The sequence below is a fragment of the Taurulus bubalis genome (assembly GCF_910589615.1).
Source record: "Taurulus bubalis genome assembly, chromosome: 15".
Taxonomy (NCBI): Eukaryota; Metazoa; Chordata; class Actinopteri; order Perciformes; family Cottidae; genus Taurulus; species Taurulus bubalis.
Window position 1 is genome coordinate 15257302 of NC_136603.1, and position 23652 is coordinate 15280953.

The following is a 23652-nucleotide window of genomic DNA, read 5'->3' on the forward strand; positions in this document are numbered from 1 at the left end:
TTCCCCCTTTGTCCTCCTCCACATTGTCCCATTTTTCTGCATCCTTTGACCTCTGACCTCATGTGTCCCCTGGCCGATCCCACCTATGGTTCCTCCTGTAGTGCATGGCCTGAGTATGGTTAGGATCACCCAGGGGTCATCCGCCCTTTCACTTCTCACTTCCACTTCCACAGATAAGGCATGAGGCTCACGCACGGGTAAACACACATACACACTCATAAACACACATCCTCACACACACATGGGTGCATGATGATCCTGATGTATGTGGAAAGAAGCAGTCCACTTGGGGTGAAGTTTGGACTTTTTTTTTTTTTTTTTTTTGCGCCTGTGGTTATTTTTAAATGGTCAGAAAAGCTGTTTTACTGGACCTTGTTTTTAATTTTTGTTTTGTACTCCTGGGCAGATGTTTTTGGATTGCCTTGTGCAATGGATGTGACACGTATCTGGTCCTGTGTGCTTGTATAATATATACATACAATACAAAAACAAACATGCATACATACACAGTTTATATATTACTTTTCCTTATGTATAAAAAGTATATATAGATATATGTATATTAACTACAATGGTTCAGAAATCATTTATGGTGAGCTCATATCTGGCAGAGCAGTGGCAATATTTGCCGCTGCTTAAGGACAATAGATTTAGATATGGTGGTGTTTTTGTTTTCTTTGCTGGAGTGTGGTTAGATTCCAGCAGTCTCTTCCTTGTCCTCCTGTGTTGTCTCTATTAAGGCTGTAGATGGATTTAGGGCATCGCTCTATTCCCCATCTTTGTACCGACTGTCTGTAACAGTGTTTCTGTGACAGTGCAGTGTCTAGACAAACATCTTTCCCCGTCTCGCTCCTCCTCTTTCTCGCCGTCTTCGTGAAGAAGTCAAGATGTTTCTTAACACTTTTCTTTCCTCGACACCTTGAGAAGTCTGGGCGGTGGTCCCTCGGCTCATCTCTGGCTGTTTCACGTGTTGTGACCACTGACTAAAGTGTTAGCCTAGCCTTCTTTCTCCTCCACCCGCCGCACATAGAGCCACTCGGTACAGTCTGTCCAAGCGTCTTATTTACAGAGAATACTCACTACATTAAAAAAAAGAAAAAAGAAGAAAAGAAAAAAGAAGAATTTGTATATACAGTATAAATGCTCCTCACCAAAATTCTGACATGTATGACTTGTATGTGTTTTTTTTATGTTGATTATTTTTCCCATGTTGTGTTAAAGGTATGTATATATGCAGACCCATGTACTGTTTATGAGCAAAAACAAAGATGACAAAGGGTATGGAAAGACATGAAAAAAGATTAAAAAAACAAAACAATCAGGGCAAAACTGATGTTTGTGGATATTGTAGATGATGATGATGATGATGATGATGATCAGCTTTATCCAGCCATATGTTCAATCTTACCTGTACAGTACAGTAGATGACAGCTGTATTATTGTAACAAGAACTAGTCATGTATAGTGTAACTATAGTTTGGAGTGCCTTTGCTTTCATACACCTTCGCCTTGTCACCCAGCCCCGCCATCACCCTCTCACCCCGATTGTGACTCTCCCTTTGGTGCTGTTGAATGTCCTGCTATCCCGAAAAACACACACACACACACACACACACACACACACACACACACACACACCTAATTAATTTTCAGCCCCTTCCACTCACACCTCTTCCCCTTTTTCATTGCGCACGTATTGTAATATACAGACATTGTTTATTGTAAGGACTTATTTTAATTTTATTTTTATTAAGAAACAATTAAGATGAGTGTTTATTTTAATATTTGTTTTATCTTTGACACACATGCACACACAAACATGTATACCATAGTTCTGGCACGGGCGCCGGGGCATGAAGTGAAGGGAGGGGCTCCTCATATACTGCATGTGTGTGTATGTGTACATACATGTATACACACACACAATACAGTACAGTTTCTGTGTTAATCACAGTGTTGGTTCTGTTACCAAAGCCAAACTAAGATGTAGTTGTGATGAGCCATCCTCAGAGGCAGTAGTGTATTCTGTCTCTTCTTCTCTGGATATTTTGTTGTCAATCTGTCCTCTTGCTTGTTCTCCTTCCTGTCAGCATACTAGGACGGTGGGAGGGATTCAGTAGCACCTAAGGTGGAGTCTTGTAGCCTCTCTCCTGTCTCCTGCTTGCTGTAATTTCGCATTCATGGACGTGTTGCTAACCACCACACAAAAGTTTGACCACCTCGCCCTACCCCTAACTCCAGTTCAATAAAAACACCACAAAGGTTACCAAAATAGAAGACCCGGGGAGTGTGCATGCTCGTATAATATATTATATGAGCATACACACTATGCTAACTGGGGTTAAAGAAAAGAAAAATCATAGAAAATACTACAAAAACATCCTGTATAACAGTACTACTACTTGAATGCCTCTGTTTGTGACTGAAATGTTTTTTTTCTTTTCTTTTTTTTCTTTTGTTCTGTGAAGGTAAGCTAAATGTGCACCTCTGTAAATATTCCCTCTGCGTGCTCTGAGGAATAGTTCCCTGGTACTGTAATTTGCATTAAATAAAGAGTAGGATAGCCTGGAAATGATCAACTCTTTGTCTGTTCCATCTTCTTTTAGTGCGGGTGCAAAATGGACGTCAGAGATGGTATGTATGAAGCCTGTTCAGAGTATGAGAGTATATTTTCAGAAAGGTGTGATGCATAAATGTTCCAAAGAGTTAGAACTTGGTTTCAGATACTAAATGGCAGAACCAGCTAATTTAACATACTTTGGAAATGTGTGATTAAGTTGATAAACATTTACTCTCTCTCTACTTTACACAAGATGCTGGCTTCAACATAATCAGAATTATAGAAAAGACAGAGGAACATCAATGAGCTCGATCCTCTGGGTAACATAATGTAAGTTATAACAAGTGAAATAATAATTGTATTAATTTTGTTGTGAGATACAAGAACTCTTACTTTGATCGACGAGGAATAACAAATCACAGAAACGATGAAATAAATGATTCTAAAACTGTAAACTTCATAGGATACTTTTTATGGAAATATTTTAATCTTGAGGTTGTGCCCTGTGATCCACTTGGCAACGTGATCCTTTGAATTAGTATGTCCACAGTGGGGCAGTGTTTGTCTTATTATTCTGGTAATGGAGCAGAGGCACGTCACACACAATCTGGAGAGCAGTTTTATTTGCAGTAAGCGTTTCATGTGATTGCATCAAACTAAACAACAATCTGAGGTAGCAAGTATAAAACGCAAAGATTGTCTTTGCAACTACGGCTCTTTTCATTCTATGAGAAAATACATACTTTTATTTTGATTTATTTATATTATTTTTGTGAGACAATACATAGACTTAACACCAAGAGGACAACAAAATAGTGAGATACAAGCCAGCAAAACATCATATATTCAGGGTATTTTCTGACATTTCTGTGTGTGACATTTAGAAAAAAATTAAACCTCATAACATAACCTCAACATTGTAAGCAAAACAAATGACACATGTCAAATCCACCATAATCCCCCGGTACTGTAACCACTTCACAAAACAAAACTTTGTCCAACTTAATGCTGCTTTCGTGGCTTCTTTGACGTGTGGGTGACAGACGATAGTTTACAGCAGGACTAACAATCATCTTCTCAGGATTTTTTTGGGCGTATGTATTTGACTACCACATTTTTAACACATGTACAACAGCAAAAACAGAATACTTTGCATTAAATCAACAAGCACATTCAGCTGGTCCTGTACATGTGCAGCAGTGTTAAAAGCCATTACAGGGGTTTTTACTGACCATCTCCATCATGAGAGGCGATAAAATGTCTGGCTGGATGTCCTGGATCTGCAGAACCTGTTTGCTGTACTCCTCAGTCATCGTTCTCATCTCCGTGAGACAGGCCATCACTTTAGGGTACAGCAAGCTGACGGCACAGAGGAAGCAGAGGAAGGTCAACAACCTGTGAAAGGGAATCGAGTGCGAATCGAGTGTTTCACTCACAGTTTTTCTTGTCCTGTCCTCTTGAAGTCAATCCAGCTTTTTAGTGTCAGTGCCATGTTTTCATGAAGCTTGTCAATCACACCGTGTTGCTGCACACCAGGACGGTCTGATCGATCAAATAAAAACAAATCTCTACTCGTGAGAACGTCTGAAAATGTTTGGCTGGGTACTAATGCACACTGTTTCTAGGGTTTAAATGTTCAGCGATATGACTAAGGACTGTAATGAAGCGCTGCTACCTGGAGAAAACAGGGACAGGGCTTGCATGAGAACATACTCTTCGTCCTGCAGATCCAGTTTGCGCAGCGTGTGGTGAAACCTGAGCAGAGGCTCCAGCAGGAGCGGCTGGAAACCCGCTACAAAACGATATGACAGAGATGGCAATAATAGACCATGAGACAAGTGAAAACATGCAAATGAACTACTTAAAAAAGGATAAACATGTTTGCAGTGGAACCAGAGATGTTGTCTTTACCCTAAATGCAAGCCACCCACTAACGGGTCAGTATGAACGAAGCCTTGAGCTTGAGAGAAGAGGAGCGACCTCCAGAGGTCTGCTAAGCTCTCGTCTTTCTAAATCCACAGCAATAGGTTTTTATTTTTATCTAGCAATCAATTTACTGTGGAAAATCTTTGGTGAATGAGGCATTGTTTCATTGAGTTTCATTATCACAACACAGTGGAATACATTTGAATTGATAAGTGAGTGGGAGCAGCATTTCTGGCATGACAGCATTGTCTTAATGAAGAAAATAACACTATTAGCATAATGTGCATTATGCATCACCCTGATTACCATTTTTTTTTTGTCAGCACCAACCTGTATATGTTAATTTAATCTGCAACCTCAGCTTTTAAATTGATATGGTCTTTTCATTGAATATTTCAGTTTTATAAGTAAATTCTGGGCAATATAGATGGAATTAATATCGGGATTAATTTCGCAACATATTTTTCTGTTTCCTTTAAATCAATATTTACAAAAGTATAAAAGATCACAGGCTAAGAAGTTTAATGAATACAGGTGCATAGGAAGATGAAATTAGATGAATTTTGACACACTGTCATCAAAGACGTTTTTTAGAGACGCAACATCTAAACAGAATGATATTCTGTGTGGCCTGAATTATTTCCTTACTGCATTTGTAAATATCCCATAAACATTTTGAGAGACATTGCACGCAGTATCAGTCTTAAAGAGTCTGCCAGCCAAGGGAGGTCAGAGCTGCAGACAATGAATAAATGCCTACAGCTTTTTTTAATTTTGATCTTTATAGAAGCAGACCACACCAGTTCGACAACATTCTGCTGAGCTTTCCTCCACGAGTCACGTAACACATGACGGGTGAGAGAAGTGCAGACACTTTCACAGATAATAAGTACTACTGATTAACCACCACTTTGCAACTTCACATACAAAGAATGTAATTGCTAATCGACACCAACATGGCAAAGCTCATGTGATGCTTTTTTTTTATCAAATGTGGAGCATCTGTGAAACGAAGTATACTTGTCTGGTCTGAGGCTGCTTTGTGTTGATTACTTTGAAACTGTCACTTATCACCTAGATTCCTCACACCCAGTACACGCCTCTGTGCTGCTCACTCTGTAATTAGCATCAGACCATATGTGTGCCTTTAAAGCTTAACCTGTTTCACTTCATCTAATCACAATCAATGTTTTTGTATTTTCTATCCATGCTCTAAAGCTGCAACCATTACTGAATATATGTTGTATTAATTAAGTACATGACTGTACTCTGCCTATAATTCCACCTCTTTCCTTAAAGCTGCTATCAATATTTTTTTTTAAATTTACAATAGATCAAATCACACAACTCTGTTGTTCCGCTCAACTCTACAAAGTGTTTTAGTTTTTCAGCTCATTGTTTTGATTTAGTGGCTTGCAAATTTACTGAATAATGACAGTGAAATATCAAAACCCACTGTAGCTACCTGCTCAGCATCAAGCAGCAGGCGGAAACAGCATTTAGCTGGTGAACATAACGGAGCATTTAGCAGCTAAAGAGACAGATATTTCCTGTCGGAGCTGGTGGAGACCAAAACAGAGCTAAAATGAGAGTGAATATTGGAATATGGGGACTTACAGAAACACTTGATGTTGGTGCAAGAGGTCTTTAAACGTAATTGCACCAACACATTTGCCATATCAACTCTACGAGGTGATAATACATCAATGTGTTGCTATTGTTTAAAATGTGTTGTGCATAACAAATAATACGTAGTATTATTACAGTGTGCTTCGTAATATCTATGTTCATTTTCCCACTGCACACTGGATAAAACCAAGCCTAATCCTTTGAACATATATAAAATAATGCATTGGCCTTTGCTTGGTGGTCTCACCTCGTACAGCGTCATCTATGCAGTATGTCATGTGGCCGCATTCCCAGGTGCCCGTGTTTGCATTGAACACCATGTTGAAGCGGATCTGCATAATTTCAAAAGTGGCTTCCTTCAACAGAGCAATTTGGTCCTCCATGTTGAGAGATCTGTAAGACACACACACACACACACACACACACACACACACACACACACACACACAGTGAGACATCAGTTTAAAAAAAAATGAAACAAATTTGAAACATGCATGGAGGCCCACATTTACCGGAAGTCGTGAAGACTTTTGGAGAAACTAATTATGTCCTGAATCATGTAAGTGGTGAGGTCAGTCACGTGTGGAAGAGCCGAGAAAATACCGGCTTTTCTGACCTCTTTGTCCTCGTGGTTCTCTTGTTTTTCAAAGGAACCAGAGAGGAAGCAGAGGGAGCTTTCAGACTGGTTGAACTCACTCCCCGGAAGGGTGTTTCTATCGATGGGCTGAAAAAAAGAAAGCGTCATTCAGACAAAACGACGACAAAGACCTCAAGCGCGCTAGTAGTCGCTCACGCACCCTAAAGCCACTGAAGCGGTAAAACGCTGAGTCAAATGAGTTGTGGTGACCACCAAGGAGCTCCTGAATGGTTTCCTGTTGTTGAGATGACAGCTGTGTTGGTGCGTCAAGCATCTTCTTCGACTGGATTCTGATCCTTCGCTCCAATACCGCCTTCTCAGACATGACCACTACATGGACAACACAACACGTCCCACATGTATAGAAATCTGATTTAAATAAACTGTTTCACTAATGCATCACTAAACCAACTTCTAATGCTGAATGGTGTTGAAATAGAATAGTCTCAAAGCAAATATTACTATAACATAAAATACTGAGGCCATATTAATATGCACATCCAATCACATGTTATCTGGATGTTACTTACTTTCTTGGCGCATGCCTATGGCCTGGCATTTACGGAAGCGGCAGGCTTGACACGAACGTCGGTTGTTTTTGTTTATATTGCATTCATTCAGGAACCTACAGCGGCGCTGCGTGGACCTCTTTATGGCACGCCTGAGTTCATTTAAAAGTCCACTTAGTAATTTCATGTTAGAAATCACATGCATGAAAACACACATTATATTAGAGTTGTACATGTATGTGTGTAATGACAACGCACCAGCTAGGAAGTAATTCAGGAGAATACTGAGTGGAAATGTATGGCATAAAACACATTCATCCGAATTAGATCATACTGGTTTGTTTCAGATGTGTAAAGTTAGCCGTCCGCACAGCTCACAGGCTGCTACTGTGTATAATAAATACTGTTTAAATAGTTTGGCCAGTCCAAGTATTCCCTAAATGACTCTTACAGAAAGCAAACTGATAACAGTGTATTTTTTACAACCTTTTTTAACCTTTCAAACTCTTTTTTGCTTCTATGTGTATCTGTTGATCTGGTCGACAAGCTGCTGCATAAACAACTTGTAATGCATTTAATTCAATTAATTAATGAGATTATTTACTTTTCAAACATGAATGAGTGGTTGGAGTGAGAGACATTTTTTATGGAGAGATTAAATGCTGGTGTGGCTCAGAATCCATTTAAATTCATCTGATGATTGACTTGAATCTGACTTTATGATAAGATAAAGTGAGTTTCTTGGTTTCAATGCGATGTGGTGATACTTAAGAAAAGTGAGGCACATGTTGTCACCTGTCTCACAGATGTCCCTGTTGGTTGTTATAAATAATGGCACAATCAGGAAGTAGAAACAGACTGGGATGAGGGATAAGCATGTTGTAATATAGAGAAAAACAATGAGATAAACAACCTCACCTGAAGAAGCCTTTACAGCCTTCACACGTCAAGGCATTGAAATGGAAACCCTTGGCCAGATCTCCACACACACAGCATGTTTGGGACTCCTCCTCTTCTGTCACCTCTCCATCCTCATCCATCACTGCATTGTGCCTTGTGAGCGCTTCTGCGATGCTCTGCACGCCAGTGTCCTTCTTACTCATTCTCCTCTTTTTTTTATTACTAAATCACAACAGATTTACATTAGATTGACCTATGATCTGCAATAATGTGCTGTGTGACGCTCTTACTTCACAAGATAAGGCAACACTAGTGTGGCTGAATTCATTCAACAAATGGGTGCAGAGTAATTTTCTTCTATTACACCTTTGAAAAAAGCTGCAGTGACGCATGCATTTGAATTAAGATATTTAAGACGATTAAAAGCCTTTTATTGTTATGCTGAGGCTAAATGGCTAAATCGTCACAGTGAGGAACCATTTCAAACTTTAAAGAACACCGAGTACTGAACAGAACCACTTTATACACTCATTACTTCCAATGACACTTGTGAAGTTGCTTGGTCTCTCACAGTGATCATACATTTAATCTAACACTGAACTCAGGCTTAGTCAGCTAGGTAACACATACAGGCAAATGGGTACATTTTTGTTTAACAGTTTTGTATAGTTGTATTTTTGATTAAAATCTTCAAGACGTTGAATGCAACAGAACTGACAGACCTGAAGACAGTTGATTTTTTCACGCTCAAATACACATTTTCAGTGTCAATAAATGTGCTACTGTATACATCAGGAATCAACATCACAATATGACGTTATTCACCACAACATAATGCGTATTTTATGTCGGCCTACGAACCCGGTGTGTTGTGTCTTTACACCGGGCACAACCACAACGAGCAGACTTTTTACTTTCGCTTACACAATCGTATGGCTGGCAGTGATTGAGAAACATGTATCTATTCTCAATCGGCACCTCGCGATATAACGACATGTTTGTTTGGGCGACACCTCTGCCGTCATTCTGTTGACTTGGTGGACAGCAATTACTTTCTGACACAGCCAATTTGACATTTGCAATAAGTCAACACAAAACAAGTGAATAGGACTCATTGTCAACATAATCTGAACGATATAAAGAGTTGTCCGACATCTCCTGTGCCTGGGTAAAGTCAAGTGTTATTTAACAGTGATCGACGGTCCACTCACTGACTTGGTGACTCCAGATGTCCAAACAGCGGTGAGCTGCCCACTGAGTGTCTAGCCTCGGATTCCCTGAACACTCAACAGGTGAGAACGAGTATCGCAGTGGCTCTTCCTGCATATCGTGTTGTTTGAGTTTTCATAAGCAAGTATTCCTGCTGCAGCCCGCGGGACGGGCCGACAGAGGGGAGGGCAATGCCTGGGCCCAACATAATGCCCTCAGCGAAGTGACCAAAACAATTGCTGCATCCGCTGTAGAGCTTATGCCTTTTTTTTAATGAGAGTTCAAATAAGAGAAAATGTAGGGAATCTATTACAATTTGTAATTTGACTTTGGAGGAAGCTTTCTCCTTTGTTTTCTCCTAAACTCTTCAGTACAATGACTTAGGGTAATATGCTCCATTGTGACCTCAGGTACTCCAAACTTTGCCATATGAGGATAATATGTTAGGCATTCTGTGTTAAGCCTTGAAAATCCAGCTGCATTAGATTAAGATCTACATTGCTGTCAGTTATCAGTAGGCAGTTTATGCCACAATAAGGAAAGGAATTCAACACCATTTCCATCACAGGTCTTTATAACGTTCTATCACTTTAAGGCACATGTATTTCTGTAAATAAGTCACTGCATGAATCAATCAGTCTCTCTTTAAAGCGTGTCCCTGAAACAATATCAGATATCTATTAAGTCCCTTTCTGTCAAATTGAAATGAGAAGCGCTTATCAACTGATTAAGGTGGAACGCAGGTGCACCAAGCCTTAGACTTTATACATATCTATAGTATAATACATGCTTTAGTCCAGGACCCCTATCAGCCCAACTGGCAGAAAAGGTGGGAATATACTGAACATTCTAGATAAAGCAGTAAAAATCAAAAGGCTATAATCAACCCATAAACCCACAATGATGAACATGAAATTGTATTAGTATGAACAAACAACACACTTAGACTCCAGACTGCATTTCAACACACTATTCTTGTAGTCCTCTCTTTGGAGTAAACAGGGTTCTACTCTGTTTTCTTCCCCTTCTCCTGCTCCACTTGGCTGATAAGCTCCTCGAGGATGCGGTCGGAGGCTCTTTCAGAGGGACAGGTCAACTCTGACGTCCTGGGAATACTATGAAGGATCCCAGGACGCTCAGCAGTTTCCTTAATGATGCTCCGGGCTGCCTGCAAGTGTCTATGCTGCCTCTGGTGCACTGGGGAGGGAGAGAACACACAGTTAGGCCGCTGGGAAAAGCATCTATCATTTAACTTTATCATTCAATTGTCATTTTTTGTTTGCTTCTGTCAAGGGAGAGGGTCTTAAAACAAGTTGCTTCTTCATGCGTTTCTAATTGTTGGTACGAATACTGTCTACTCTAATTTGTCTAATTTTCTATATTTTTGTTTTCTATGATAATGTGTGAATACAGTGAAAACAGAAACATTTCCCAAACCTTTTTGCTTGACACTGATCTTCTCGACTTCTGGGATAAGGAAACTGTACATCAACTCAGACACAATCTCCTCCGACTGAAGACTGTTTCTGCTACTCACAAACACAAATCATTTTTCTTCATTATCACTGCTTGGACATTTCTGAATATAGATAGAGCATTAGCAGACATGCTGAGTTATCCCTTACCTTTCCTCCATGGCATAGGCGATGTCGTTGACCTCCTTTGCCCTTCTGTGGATCTCCTCTCTGGCCTGCTTGTCAGCTGTCTGCTCCAAGGCCCCAAGAACGATGTCCTCCAAATACAAATCTACAGTTTCCTGGTGCACCTGAACCACCTGTTACAGTGTTAAGGACACACACACACACACACACACACACACACACACACACACACACACACACACACACACACACACACACACACACATGCAACGCATTAAAACATGTGCTCCACACACACACACACACACACACACACACACACACACACACACACACACACACACATAATATTATTATCACGATATCCTTTGCACACTCATGGTGAACAAATGACACATGTACACACCTGTCTGAAGATCTCATCTTCTTCTCTGCGTCTGCGCTCCTCCATCTGTCTCCTCCCACTCTCCTCAGCCTCTCGGAGGCGACGGTCTCTCTCAGCCAGTAGTGTGAAGGCATGGATCCTACGCTCTTCCTGGAGATGAATCAGCTCCTTGGACAAGGTGTCAAATAGGTATTCAAGCTCGGCACCTATCACTCCGGCCTGAGACGCCTCCTCTTGAGAGGTCTGAGAGGGGAGAGAGAAGGCTCAATGAGATTGTTTGGAGTTGCTAACATTTTGTATGTGGATATGACTATGTTGTCACCTCATGTCTGTGTTTGTCGCTCTGTTTTTGAAGGGTCATGACGAGCTCTTTGTCAGCTTTCCGTAGCTCTTGCTCCTCCCCCTGCAGGGCGTGGACAGTCCTGAGTTCCCTGATGAGCTCCAGATTGTTCTCCTTGCCCTTAAACATCTGTATAACAACACAGACAGAAGTGAATAGAGAGTAAATAGAGTCCTTACAATTTAAGAACATGCAAACATTTCTGTAATGGACATGCAGGTATACATGCATGTGCATGCAGACATGTTCAGACCTTGTATTGAATACTTCTTCCTCTCAGTAGTTTCTGCAAGTGGATGACTGAAAGCTCTATCTCCTCATCCCCCTATAGCGGGACACATAAATGAGTTAACATTCAAATGAAACATGTAGGATGGGCAAGGTCAATGTCATTTAGAGACGGAGACATTTGCTGACCTCTGGTGGCTCCTCCACTTTGGGAGTGACAGTACGAGGAACAGGTTTCTCCTTCTTGACAAGAAACCGCATAGACTTCCTAGCCAATTCCTCATTTTCCTCGTCTCTCAGTGCCTGTGGAGCAACAATCGGTAATACATGTGTATGTGGAACGCAAGTGATATGCTTGATGAAAATGTTTCTTTCTGCTTTACCTTGTATTTTTTCATCAGTTCTACTTCTGTGCTCACAGGTGGACAGATCACATTCTCGATGACTTTGGGTTCACGTCTTTTCCCCCATGGCTTGGGGACTGAGGCAGAGAGTCCTGCCTCTATCTCCAGCAAACCTTTGATTGACAACAAATAAATGGATAATGTTATCTGTGAGATGCTAGTATGGAGATGATCCACACTTCTACTTGTCCAAAAACATGAAGATGCAGACCTTCGTATGTGTTCAGGTAGTGGCTCTTTAACTCATTGTTGTAGGGGTTCCTGTTGGAGAATTTATTCCTGCGGCTGCGAGGGGCGCATTTCTGAATATCTGTATTGTTTTTGACAATGCCATGTCGCTCTAGCTCATTTCGCCTCTTAGCTTCCAGTTTTCTCAGTGCTACACACAGAATAACCATGAAAAAAGAAGAGATAGATGAGAAGGAATTTAACAAAGCCTTGAATAGTACATTCATGATCGAGATATGATGTTAGACCAGAGCCAGCGGTTGTCTTACACCTAATGTAGTCATTGTGAATCTTGTTTAGCTTGGTCTCTTTGTCTTTTAGGTGCTTGGAATATATCTGGTTGAGTCTCTCGCTTGTGACTTCTTTCTGGGCCATATCTCTTTGCCTCAAGAGGTCCTTCAGCACAGTAAGACGAGCCTCTTGCAACCTGGTCGCCGCCACAGAAAACAGAGAGCGTGGCAGAAGGACAAAGACAGCAGGAGCATCAAGTGCAAGGAGGGGCTCACAGAGATTACTTAATAAGCCTACATAATAGTCTTGGTTAGTACAAGTACACTTGTGATGGCAGAAGGCTTAAGATATAATACTACTTAGCCAACAGGTACATGCTAACAGGTGGCTCAAATCTGTTTTAGGTGAGTAGTGGTTTACTTATCTATTTGTTTTGTCTTTTCCTTCTGGAAATAAAAAGTTAAATAACTGTGTTTGAGGTGCAGCACCACTCACTTCTGGATTTCTCCGTCTCTGAAAGCCCACTCGTTGACCTCCATCTCCTCCATCATACGTATCCTTTTCTGCAGCTGACTAAGGTCACTCAATGGAGGAAGAGTGGCCTCCCAAGCTCGTTTGGCACGTGCCCGCTCTATCATTTCTACTTCTGCCAGGCCTGCAGGCAGACCGCGACCTAAGGGAAATTGTCATAAGGTAGGGTTTAATGAGATGTATTGACAAGCTTAATATCAGACACTAATACCGCAAAATATGTATGGTTTTAACAAAGTCATTATACATTATCGTCTATAACTGGTGAAGATATGAACAGTTGGTCATGTACCCCAAGTCAAAGCTGCCAGTTGCAGGAGTTCTGAGGGAGTTGTCCCAGGTTGCACCACATACTCAGGGCTGTACGGGTCTGTCTGTGTTTCACTTTCCCTGTAGTCCGTCTGGACCCCGACAGTGAAGTGGGTGGGCTGTTGAGTATGCTCAGCATTCTTTCCACCATAAGATATGAAGTCTTCTCTGATGAGACACAATGAGAGGATGCACCCTCTAACAGCTGAATGGCACAACAGATTTGGCTGGAAAATAATGAAGCACGATGAACCATATAGTACTTACTTAGGCAATGAAAAAATAGCATCCGGGGGAACCTGCTGTGCAAAGGGAATCAGAGGGCTGAGGGAAACAGAATAGAAAACCTCGTCAGAGGTCAATATCTAAAGTGGAAACTGTGGCAGCATGGCAGTTAGTATGGTTGCCTTCCACCATATTCTCAGTTGTGAATGAGTGAGTGTAGAAGGCTAGTCAAACCGTTTGAAGTATTTCCAGCGATCAGCTCCGGTCACATGGCACTCCTCCCTTTTCAGCCATGGCTGAGCATTTGGAATGACCCTGTCAAGAAGATAATGCCAAAGGACCCAGTGTATATTTGTGATGAGTAAAGTAATCTTGAATTAATACTCGGTCACTGCTGTGGCTCATTAAAATGGTGTCTGTTAGTGTTACCCAGCCAGCTGCTGCAATGCCTCCCTACGCTGCTCCGCATGGCCTCGCCAGCGGCGATCAATAGAGGCCGGTACTGGGTCTGCTGGTTCCAGCTGAACAGTGTACCGTGGGTGGTGGGACAGGTCACTGAACATAGACCCAAACTCAGTCACTCTCCTCTGATAAAGGCAGAAAGAAATAGTCAGTTTCTGTTTCTTTCGTTCTCATGTGTAAACAGTAGCAACTAAGAAAAGATATTGGCCGTGGGTCCCAGTTGAAGAGCAAAGGAAAACAGAAAGTAGGACATAAAAAAAGAAAATCCAAGCTCTGTGTTCATAGTGTGAAATAAAATATGTTATTTTAACATAGTTATGCTCTTATCTAATACATGTGTGTGTCAGCTTAAACCAAACACTGTTCTGACAGTAAATTGGTGAAGTTCTAGATGGGCTCACCGCATATGTGTAAACAACAATGTGTAAAGGAAACATTGTTATGAGTTATGTGAGCAACATAATTACACCAACATAACACATCTGGTAATGAGTTTAACAATATAGCTTGACCCAACGTATGTATATTGTTTAGGAGCCTAAATTAGTTTTGCCTTTATCTTAGTACATGGACAAAAATAATAAGAGAGAGAGAGAGTTCCAGCACACTGCAGGCTCAACCTGATTGTTAGTAAATAGCAGATGAAGATAAAAAAAAAAAAATAGGTTGCTGGAGGACAAATGTCGACACAACTTACTAGTCTGTCCTTAGACGTGTAAACTTTGAAATTGGCCCTGGCATGGTCGACCTCCGAGGACACGGTGTAAACAGGATCTGTGGGGAAACAGGTCAGCAACGCTCACGTCACCCGCACGAGACGAGCCGGCTGCCTATGTACACACCTGTCTGTCTACTCACCATACAGGTGGTCGTACACCCGCTGCCGCGGCCGCTGCCGCACGACGCCAGAGCCGCCATTTGTCGTCGGGTGTGTGCGAGTGATAGATAAGCTCATTTTCTCATTTCAATTAAAAACCGTGTTTTTCCATCTGCAAGTTTCTCTTCCAGCCGGCGATGTCTGTTTAGCTGTGTTACCGTGGCGACGGTCAACTCAAGGGTGTTAAAGTGGGAGGAGCTATTTTAATGGTTGCACAAAACAGCGCGTCGTTGAAAGAGCATCCACAAATGAAGTGCATTAGAATACACGTGTTTTTATTAAAAGGTCAAAGGTTCAAACAAAAGCAAGGGGAGAAGTTCACGAACTACAACTCCCAAGAACCATTTCGGCACATTTTCGTGCAAACGCCAAGAGTAAAAGCCGAGCAGAAACTCAAGTTTAGGTTGACTGAAACTTGATAAACATGAAACATGATTTCTCTGAAAGAAAGAGGAGATTATTTAAACTAATGGTCATTACATGAACATATAACAGCGTTAGGTAGTCTAAGAGACTCTATGGAAGCCCATTTCTGCAACTGTGATGAAAAAACAAAGATCCTGTAATTATTTACAATGAGAAACTTAGTATCTCATATATGATTTAGAACGACTTAGCATCTCATAATTATGAGATGATAGCTCATAATTCACCCCAGTGATCTAAAAGAAAGTACATGTCATTTGTTTCATGTTATATCTAGTTAACATAGTCATAACATTTTAATACAGTGTCCCAAAATGAAATATGTTTCTTATTGTTATTGCAGCTAAACCAGGGGGTAGAATAGTTTGTTTCTATGTTAATGTGAAATGAAATTATACTTTTTTAATCTTCTCAGGGGTTATTTGATTTACTTTCACAACTTCTTACTTGAGAAAGATGTGCCCCACGTACAAATCAGTAACATCTTTTGACTATTATTAATTTTCAGAAGACATATTCATTGTTTCACTTCATACATCTCTCTTTTTTAACCTCTCAGAGCATATTTTTGGTTCGCCAAAAAGGTTGATTTTAACATGAACAGGAAGTCTGTGTTATCATAGGAAACAGACACACACACACACACACACACATCACACACACACACACACACACACACACACACACACACACACACACACACACACACACACACGCACACACACACAGCATGTGGCACAGAGAGTATTTCTCTCTTCCTTAAAGTTTTGTTTTGGATTTGAGGAACACAGCTGACCAAAGCAACATTTATTTGCAGCTGGAAGGTTTTGTAACTAGTTTGAGTTCCAAGTGTGCCAGCTCACAGTCAGCTGAGCTGTTATTTTTGTTGAATAAACACTGTCTAATATTATCTCTTAGAAAAAGGAGAACAACTTTGTGCATGGTAAAAGTTTGGATTACTGCAATTATCACTTCAACCTCACATTATTGTCAGAACTATTTTTTAATTCCTAAAACTATCAGCTGCAGATTTTATGAGGACGTGCAAATAAGTGCTAGCCGAGCCGTGGGCTGACTGTTTAACCAGAAGATTTTATGTAGGCCTCCGTTTCATAAATTGTATTTCTGCATTGACTGTTCATTATCACAGTTATGGGCAGAGTGATAGCACACTCAACAGAAGGAAATGTCGAGTTTGTATTGTTCATCTGCCCAATCTGATTTTATATGGGGCAGCTAATATCGAGATGTCTCATTGCAAACATACTCATAAGCCGCAAACTCCGCATTGAGTTTGCAGATCATAACCACATACACGCTATAACTACCTAAAGTGTTGTTTTCAGTTAATCTCTGATCTGCAAACTGAGGATGGAGTCAGCACCTCTGCATTGTGTAACCGGTAGGATGTTCTTACACCAGCAGATATGAGACCACAACCAAAGTACACTTACTCAGCACAAACAATTTCTTCTCTATAATACATCTACATTCAGGGACCATATGTAAAACATAAGATGAAAGTCATAGAACAACCTTCCGATGAATCACACTTTCATGAAGGTTGTAATGTGTGCGTTTTAAATATTTTTAAAGAAGTCTTGATTCTACTGTATTATAACTTTGGAGGCTTTATAGATTGTGCTGCTGTTGCATTTTATTGTGTTATATAGTAAGAAGTGTTTCTGATATTTTGTCTACACCATTTAAGTCAATGAGGATAGACTATACTTCTCAGTATAATGCAAGTGACTTCAACAATAAGCTGCTCAAACTGCCTATTAACCAACATATCTGTCGAAGTTAGAATACGATCTGAACATATTAAAATTAAAGAAGGTGGGATTTATTGCAAGGCATGTACATGTACAGGCATCATATATGCATTCATATATGCAGTCCAAGCCATGTTAAATTTATGGTATTATACAAATAGAAACTGTGACTGTGTCTAATGTATCTGCTTTCCAACATTGTCTTGCTCAGAGTGTTGACACAAACTGCTTCAGAAGAGTGTGACTATGTGACTCGCAAGAAAGGAAACTGTGTCTTGTCAGACGTCATCCTGTGTTGGAAAAAAAAAGGCAGATGTTTGGGTGGAAAGCGGTTTGGAGAGGCGGGAAGAGAAAGATGAAGGGAGGGATTAGTGAGTCACATATCCTTTACATTTCTTTATCATCAGTAGTGTCAAGGATGTTCAGTTTGTCTGAATCAAACTCTGAGCTCATTGGGCATAAAGAGAGAGAGAGAGAGAGAGAGATTGCTAAACTAGGGTAAATGGTAGTCCGGGCAACTCAGTTTGATGTTACTGTAGACAGAGTTAAGGACTGAGGTGTTTCTTACTGGTTGCCAGTTTCTAGAAGAACCTGAAGACAACTGGCGATGAGGGACGTGATGTGGATGTATGCTGTGGTTATCTTCCTGTTGTCTAAAGCATGGAGCAGGGATACAGGTTTGAACATAATCTCTTTTTACTCTCACGTGGTTTTAGCACTTTAGATTATTTCGCCTTAGTACGACACAGATTTTAGATACAGACACTGTTATTTAGAGGTGCACACAACCTCCACAAAGATGACCTTATAAAGAGTTGTCTCTGATAATTAGCAACATTGTACATGTTATTAAAACTACAGATTCATATTTTTTATACTGTTTGAATGTGCCATTTGTGCTACTTTACAGGCTGCTATGTATGTTGTGAGAGTGTATTTCCCTTAACATGCAATGTAACTCAAATAGTATACAACCATAATAGTTAATTACTATCTGGGACATGTCAGTAACATTTGGATGAGCAGTCGACTGTTTGTGGGTAGACGCTCTGCGTGTGTCTCACAGTGTTACAGTCAGTGGAAAGAACATGCTCAGAGAGGGGGGAAGTAAGGCAGAAGCTGATAAGGGAGAAAAGTCTTCCACCGTATATGAAAAAGTTGCCCATATATTCTGAATGAATAAGCGGCATGCTGTCACTAGCTTCCTTTTTGGTGGAAATCATGATTTTCGATCAGGGTAACACCATGATGCACATTCTTCCCCTGTGTGGTCTCTGAGAGGTGGAAGAGACGCTTCTGTTTGAAATCGGTGGTTTTGCCATCCCACTCCATGCATGCCCACCTGCTTACACCTGTCAGACGTAAACACATCTCAGACCCCATAACACTGCCCTTGAAAGTCAGTCATTGAGTCCTGAATGTATCAATAGCTATTCTAATCTTAAGCTTCTTCTATGGTGTAGACAGGCATACTGTGTGTGATTTAGCCCTGCTGCAGTTGGTCATGTCAGACTGGTTTTAATCGAATCGCTTCACACCTCACTAACTACTTAACGAATAACAGATGAACCCGTTGATTGTTTCTCTGCTGATAGAACATTTCAGAACAAATCACTAACGGCTGCTTTCCGACTGACATGTCTGTTTTCACTAACCTTTTCCTCACATCCACCTCCATCTCTCTCAGGAACTAATCAGAGCACCACTGTGAACTCCAGCACAGTTTATGGTAAACTCATTTTCCCCTTTTCGCTCCAGCTGCTTTTCAGTAGTAATAAAATATCAGATTTGACTATAAATATTAAATAAGACGAAAGGCACAGGTAGATGATACTCCATCCGTTCCCAATCATTATCTCAAACATTGAGTGTTTCTTTTAGTTAATACATAATAAAATGCGTAGACAGGAGTTATATCTGAGGAAGAAAGCTTGGTTTAGTCTAGGTTTTATTTCATTTTGGAATGCAATTATGAAATATTAAGATACTATACCAAATCTCATTCATTAGCTCTTGGAATCCATGTTTATATTTATTAAGTCCTGCAACGTAAAACATATATTTTTGAAGGAACGCTTATGTGTGTAATTCAAATGACATTTTATCATAATTTTTTGGTCTAACAGTTATCCAATGTTTAATCCAATTCCTCAGAATTTATTTAGGTTGGGATATTTTATTGTCAGTAATATAAATAAATACAACAAATGTGAAAATTATATCTGTATTTATTTTTTTGTTGGTTTGTTTTTGCAGTTCTACATCATATTTAGAATTGAAACTTGTTTATATTTGTTTGCATGTTTTTTTCGTGTGTATATCAGGACATGCACACTGTGTATAGAAGAAACCCAAACTATTTAATCAGCACAGTCATTGTACCACTATGAGCATACTTTAGATAATGCAACTATCTTTTCCTCTTTTCAGTTGTCAGAAATGTATCTTTCAACCGGGGAAGTGAAGTTAACCTGACCTGCAGCAATAAGACTTGGAATGAGACGATGTTTGTGGTCTGGGCTATAACATTGAAAACCAAAACCTGTAAGATAGCTTTTAGCACCGGCAATGGCGTTGATACCTGCAAAGATGGCAAATCCCTCCGAAACACATCCAGCGCCTTGTCCTACCTTCACATCTCAAACCTCGTAGATACTGACGAGGGGCTATACAAGTGTGAGTTGGTTTACAGCGGAGGAATCGACGCTCACGCCATCCTTGTGACTATCATAGGTAGGACTTTTATCCTTAAATAAATGTATGATCTCAAGAGCAATGTAATCAATACGGTTGATTTCTAAAAGGATCAGTTCACCCAAATCACTGTGACAAACATTTAAAAAACATACATTTATGTTTTACTTGCCTAGATTTGTGTGTGATTTGGTTGAACTACAGCGAGCTGAAGTAGGTCTATCGTTGAGTCTCAGTTCTCCTGTTTTGTCTTCCCTGGCCCAGTTCCTCCCAGTACATCAGCCTGGTTAGACCATCAAGACAACAAGATGGTGGCAGTGTGCAAGGCTGAAAGAGGAAAACCTGCTGCCAACATCACCTGGAGTCACATGGGAAACATATCCTCTGTGGAAACTAACTCAAGTGGATTTTTTACAGTAGAAAGTCGCCTGGAGCTCCTCGAGGGAATGGACACAGCAAACCTGAGCTGTGTTATCAGGCACCAATCAGGCAACTCAACAGAGAACAGATTCCTTGTACTGAAACACGAAAAAGGTGAGACTTTTGCAGAGTGGACACCATTAGAGAAAACAATTTAACTGCCGGTTTTGTGCTGAAGCAATAAGGTTAAATATTTAAAGTTAAAGTATATATATATTTATTTGTTTTGAACATTTTTTGGGTATTTTACATTATACTGGTTAATACATATTATGTGCTGTACTGATCTACTGCACATAATTAACTAAACATGAATCTTCTCTCTCTCTCTCTCTCTCTCTCTCTCTCTCTCTCTCTCTCTCTCTCTCTCTCTCTCTCTCTTTCTGCAGGTCATCCCCCTTGGCTGTACGTCCTTATTGTTGTGACAATCATTGTGCTTTTAGCAGGATTTTTATTTTTTGTACTAAAGAAAATAATAACATTGAGGTAAGAATTTTAATTGAATGAAAAAGGACTTACAATGACTACTTGTAAGCTTTTTATCTTAAATCACAGAGCTGCTCTGTGTATCCTTTTGCCAGGCGATGCCAGCAGTCCGACACCTCACCATCCAAATCTCTACCGGTAGGTAATCCTCAGTGTCTGCCGCTTATACTTCTGTGGATTTCACTGTACATTGCTGAGCTTTCTGTTTGACACCTTTCAGGCCGAAGATGTGGAGGAAGTGGAACCCTACGCCAGCTATGTTCAACGTGTGAACTCTATCTATAATTCATCTGCAGATTTGTTCACATAAAACTCTCTACATGTGTCCCACATACACACTTAAATGCACATTCTTTGTGAGAAACTGAAGGCTGGGAAACTGAGAAATGGTGAAGTAGTAAAGAAAGAGGAGGGTGAGATGAAAGACTTCCGCTAAGGGAGGGAAGTCTCTCAGTTTAAACTCTGCCCCAACTTAACTGTTGACGGATGGAACAAGGATTTATATCTGATGTCACACACTGGTTGCACTGCACAGGCAGCCCACTACTCTCTGTGTGTGGGCATCATGGAGAACATTAATAATAACTGTTACAAATGCAAGGAATGAATGAATTGGAAATAATACCGCCTTCAGCTGTACTCAGTATGCCAAGACTACAGAACTTTCTATTTAATCATGAACTATATGGGCGGCAATTACATGATCATTGTTATCATCATGATTATTATTATTATTATTATTATTACAGCACATATTTATAAATAAACTGTAAAAGGATGCTCACCTTTTAACAGATTCTAGCTTTGGTCAACCCAATAAGATCCCAATTAGAGAACACAAGTATAAAATTGCCTGAAGACAATCTGGACAATATTATGTGAGTTATTCATTTAATGTAGAATTGTGTAATTGTGTGTATTGAACACATGTCCAAATATACTAGGTCTATTGAAGCAAAGCTCTACAAAATTAAAAAGAACACTAAACAATAGTAAAAGTAAAAAAGTATAGGATCTATGTTTTTGCTTTTTTTTCCACTGTGGTTAATATTTAAAAATAAATGTCAAGATTAGGTTTATAACCATTGCAGCGAACTGATACTTGCCGCCACCTCCACCTTCCCCCGTTTGATGAATATCAGCACCAGACCTTCAGAGTAAATAGTGAGTTTTGGAATGTGGGTCAATACTCTCATGATGAGTAAACCCATTTTTCAAAAAATGGATTTAGCAGAAATGGAAAAAGGAAAAAGGACTGTTCTGCCATCTACTGGTGGAGATCAGGACCTGTGGGATTACCCCACAGGTTGGCTCATGGCTGCCACTCTGCACTGCTCTTATTTGGGTTACAGGTAAACACTGTTAGCTCTGTCAGCACTTTAGTCAATGTTTGCGTTGTTACTGCTGATGTTGAGAGCCGTTGAGAGGCAATTCAAACGCTCCCATTCCTGTATCTTGCATCTTAAAGAGAAGTCTGAGGCTATGCTCGGTGTAACAATTTTGCATGTCTCAACTTTCTGTTTGAATTCTACTATTAAATTGCAAGCTACAGCAGCTGTAATGTGTCTCAACCTCACACTGATTATTTAGTTAAACAGAAAAGAGGAAACTGTCAAATGCATCTCTGGCCACACTTGGGCTCACTTGATTTTTGACTTTTTCCGGGAAACACATTCACATGATTGGACCTCTGTAGCAAAGAACCTTATCGCAGGTTTGACCTTAAAATAGATTATTGCCATGATTTATTGCAGTTGTTTTCAATGATTTAGTTGATGAATACAACTGAATAATTACTTTATGGCGTAAAAGGGGTTTTAATCACTGCAAAATATAAATAAAACCATAAAGAAAAAAATGCAATTTGCAGAAATTACACCACTTTTGTATATAGATCTAGTCAAACATATTATCCTGTGGGTGGATGCAGGCATATTCAAAATGCTCATAGAAAACATGAAAAATATAAATTATAAAGCCTTAAATATATATTTTATTTTAATCTGGTGTGCAGTGGTTCTCAGGAGCAACGTTACAAAATATGCACAAACTTTGGAAAGCAGTTCAAGGTGTTTGTTGTGGATACACTTACATAAACATTACATTCTTCCATCATGGATCGGATAAAGCTGCAAAGGCCACAACTGAACACTCGATTCTGCCATTTTTTATACAAACATTTAAGCTACATTTTTTGTCTGGGCATATACACGTTGTTAGTGAAGTCTGGTTTAGGCATCCTGACGTAGGGTTGCGTTTCTACAACTGTTTGCCTATAAATACAGATCAAACTTTGATCTGCAATAGAAAATAATAGTGACAGCAAATGTGCTCTTACTAAATGACCCATCCTGACTAGGAAGTCACGGTCCTTCCAGTACTGTAAGCGTTCACGCTCTGTTTTCAGGGTTTCATAGCTGCAATTTTCTCCTTTCATGGTGGAAAAACAGCTCACCCGGACATATATCCTTTGCAAGCGGAAACATTTTGAAGACAAATGTATCTACAAACAAAAACAGTTCAAAATCATTTCCAAATTCAACACAAAGACACATTAAGATTAGGAGTTAGATGCTCAGTCATTCAGGTCATGTTGTAACTAACAGCTACTGGGTCTGCCATTTTGGAGATGTTCAAAAAAGATATAACCTTTTGCATGA

The 23652-nt window shown here is 40.1% G+C and overlaps 3 protein-coding genes across 3 annotated transcripts; 1 reads left to right on the forward strand and 2 right to left on the reverse strand.

The window, feature by feature from the left end:
• Positions 1-3276: 3276 nt before the first annotated feature.
• On the reverse strand, positions 3277-8364 carry nr1i2 (nuclear receptor subfamily 1, group I, member 2; the record flags this gene model as incomplete). Its single annotated transcript, XM_079230916.1, has 8 exons — positions 3277-3919; positions 3997-4102; positions 4236-4352; positions 6363-6508; positions 6628-6839; positions 6913-7082; positions 7283-7413; positions 8180-8364. The coding sequence occupies 8 exons, from the start codon at positions 8362-8364 to the stop codon at positions 3763-3765; spliced, it is 1224 nt and encodes a 407-aa protein (XP_079087042.1). The 3' UTR covers positions 3277-3762.
• A 1814-nt stretch (positions 8365-10178) lies between these two features.
• cfap91 (cilia and flagella associated protein 91) lies at positions 10179-15269 on the reverse strand (the record flags this gene model as incomplete). Its single annotated transcript, XM_079230917.1, is given in 19 exon segments — positions 10179-10187; positions 10381-10428; positions 10431-10567; positions 10808-10899; positions 10996-11144; positions 11378-11599; positions 11679-11825; positions 11950-12021; positions 12114-12227; positions 12308-12441; positions 12540-12707; positions 12826-12983; positions 13283-13460; positions 13611-13795; positions 13895-13951; positions 14087-14167; positions 14282-14439; positions 15012-15088; positions 15173-15269. Coding segments are annotated over 19 exon segments (2283 nt in total).
• Positions 15270-17999: 2730 nt separating this feature from the next.
• On the forward strand, positions 18000-21856 carry LOC306747819 (cell surface glycoprotein CD200 receptor 1-A; the record flags this gene model as incomplete). The annotated part of the gene is made up of 6 exons (XM_079230919.1): positions 18000-18069; positions 19823-20125; positions 20351-20620; positions 20896-20992; positions 21088-21130; positions 21213-21856. The coding sequence occupies 6 exons, from the start codon at positions 18000-18002 to the stop codon at positions 21300-21302; spliced, it is 873 nt and encodes a 290-aa protein (XP_079087045.1). The 3' UTR covers positions 21303-21856.
• Between the last annotated feature and the right edge of the window lie 1796 nt (positions 21857-23652).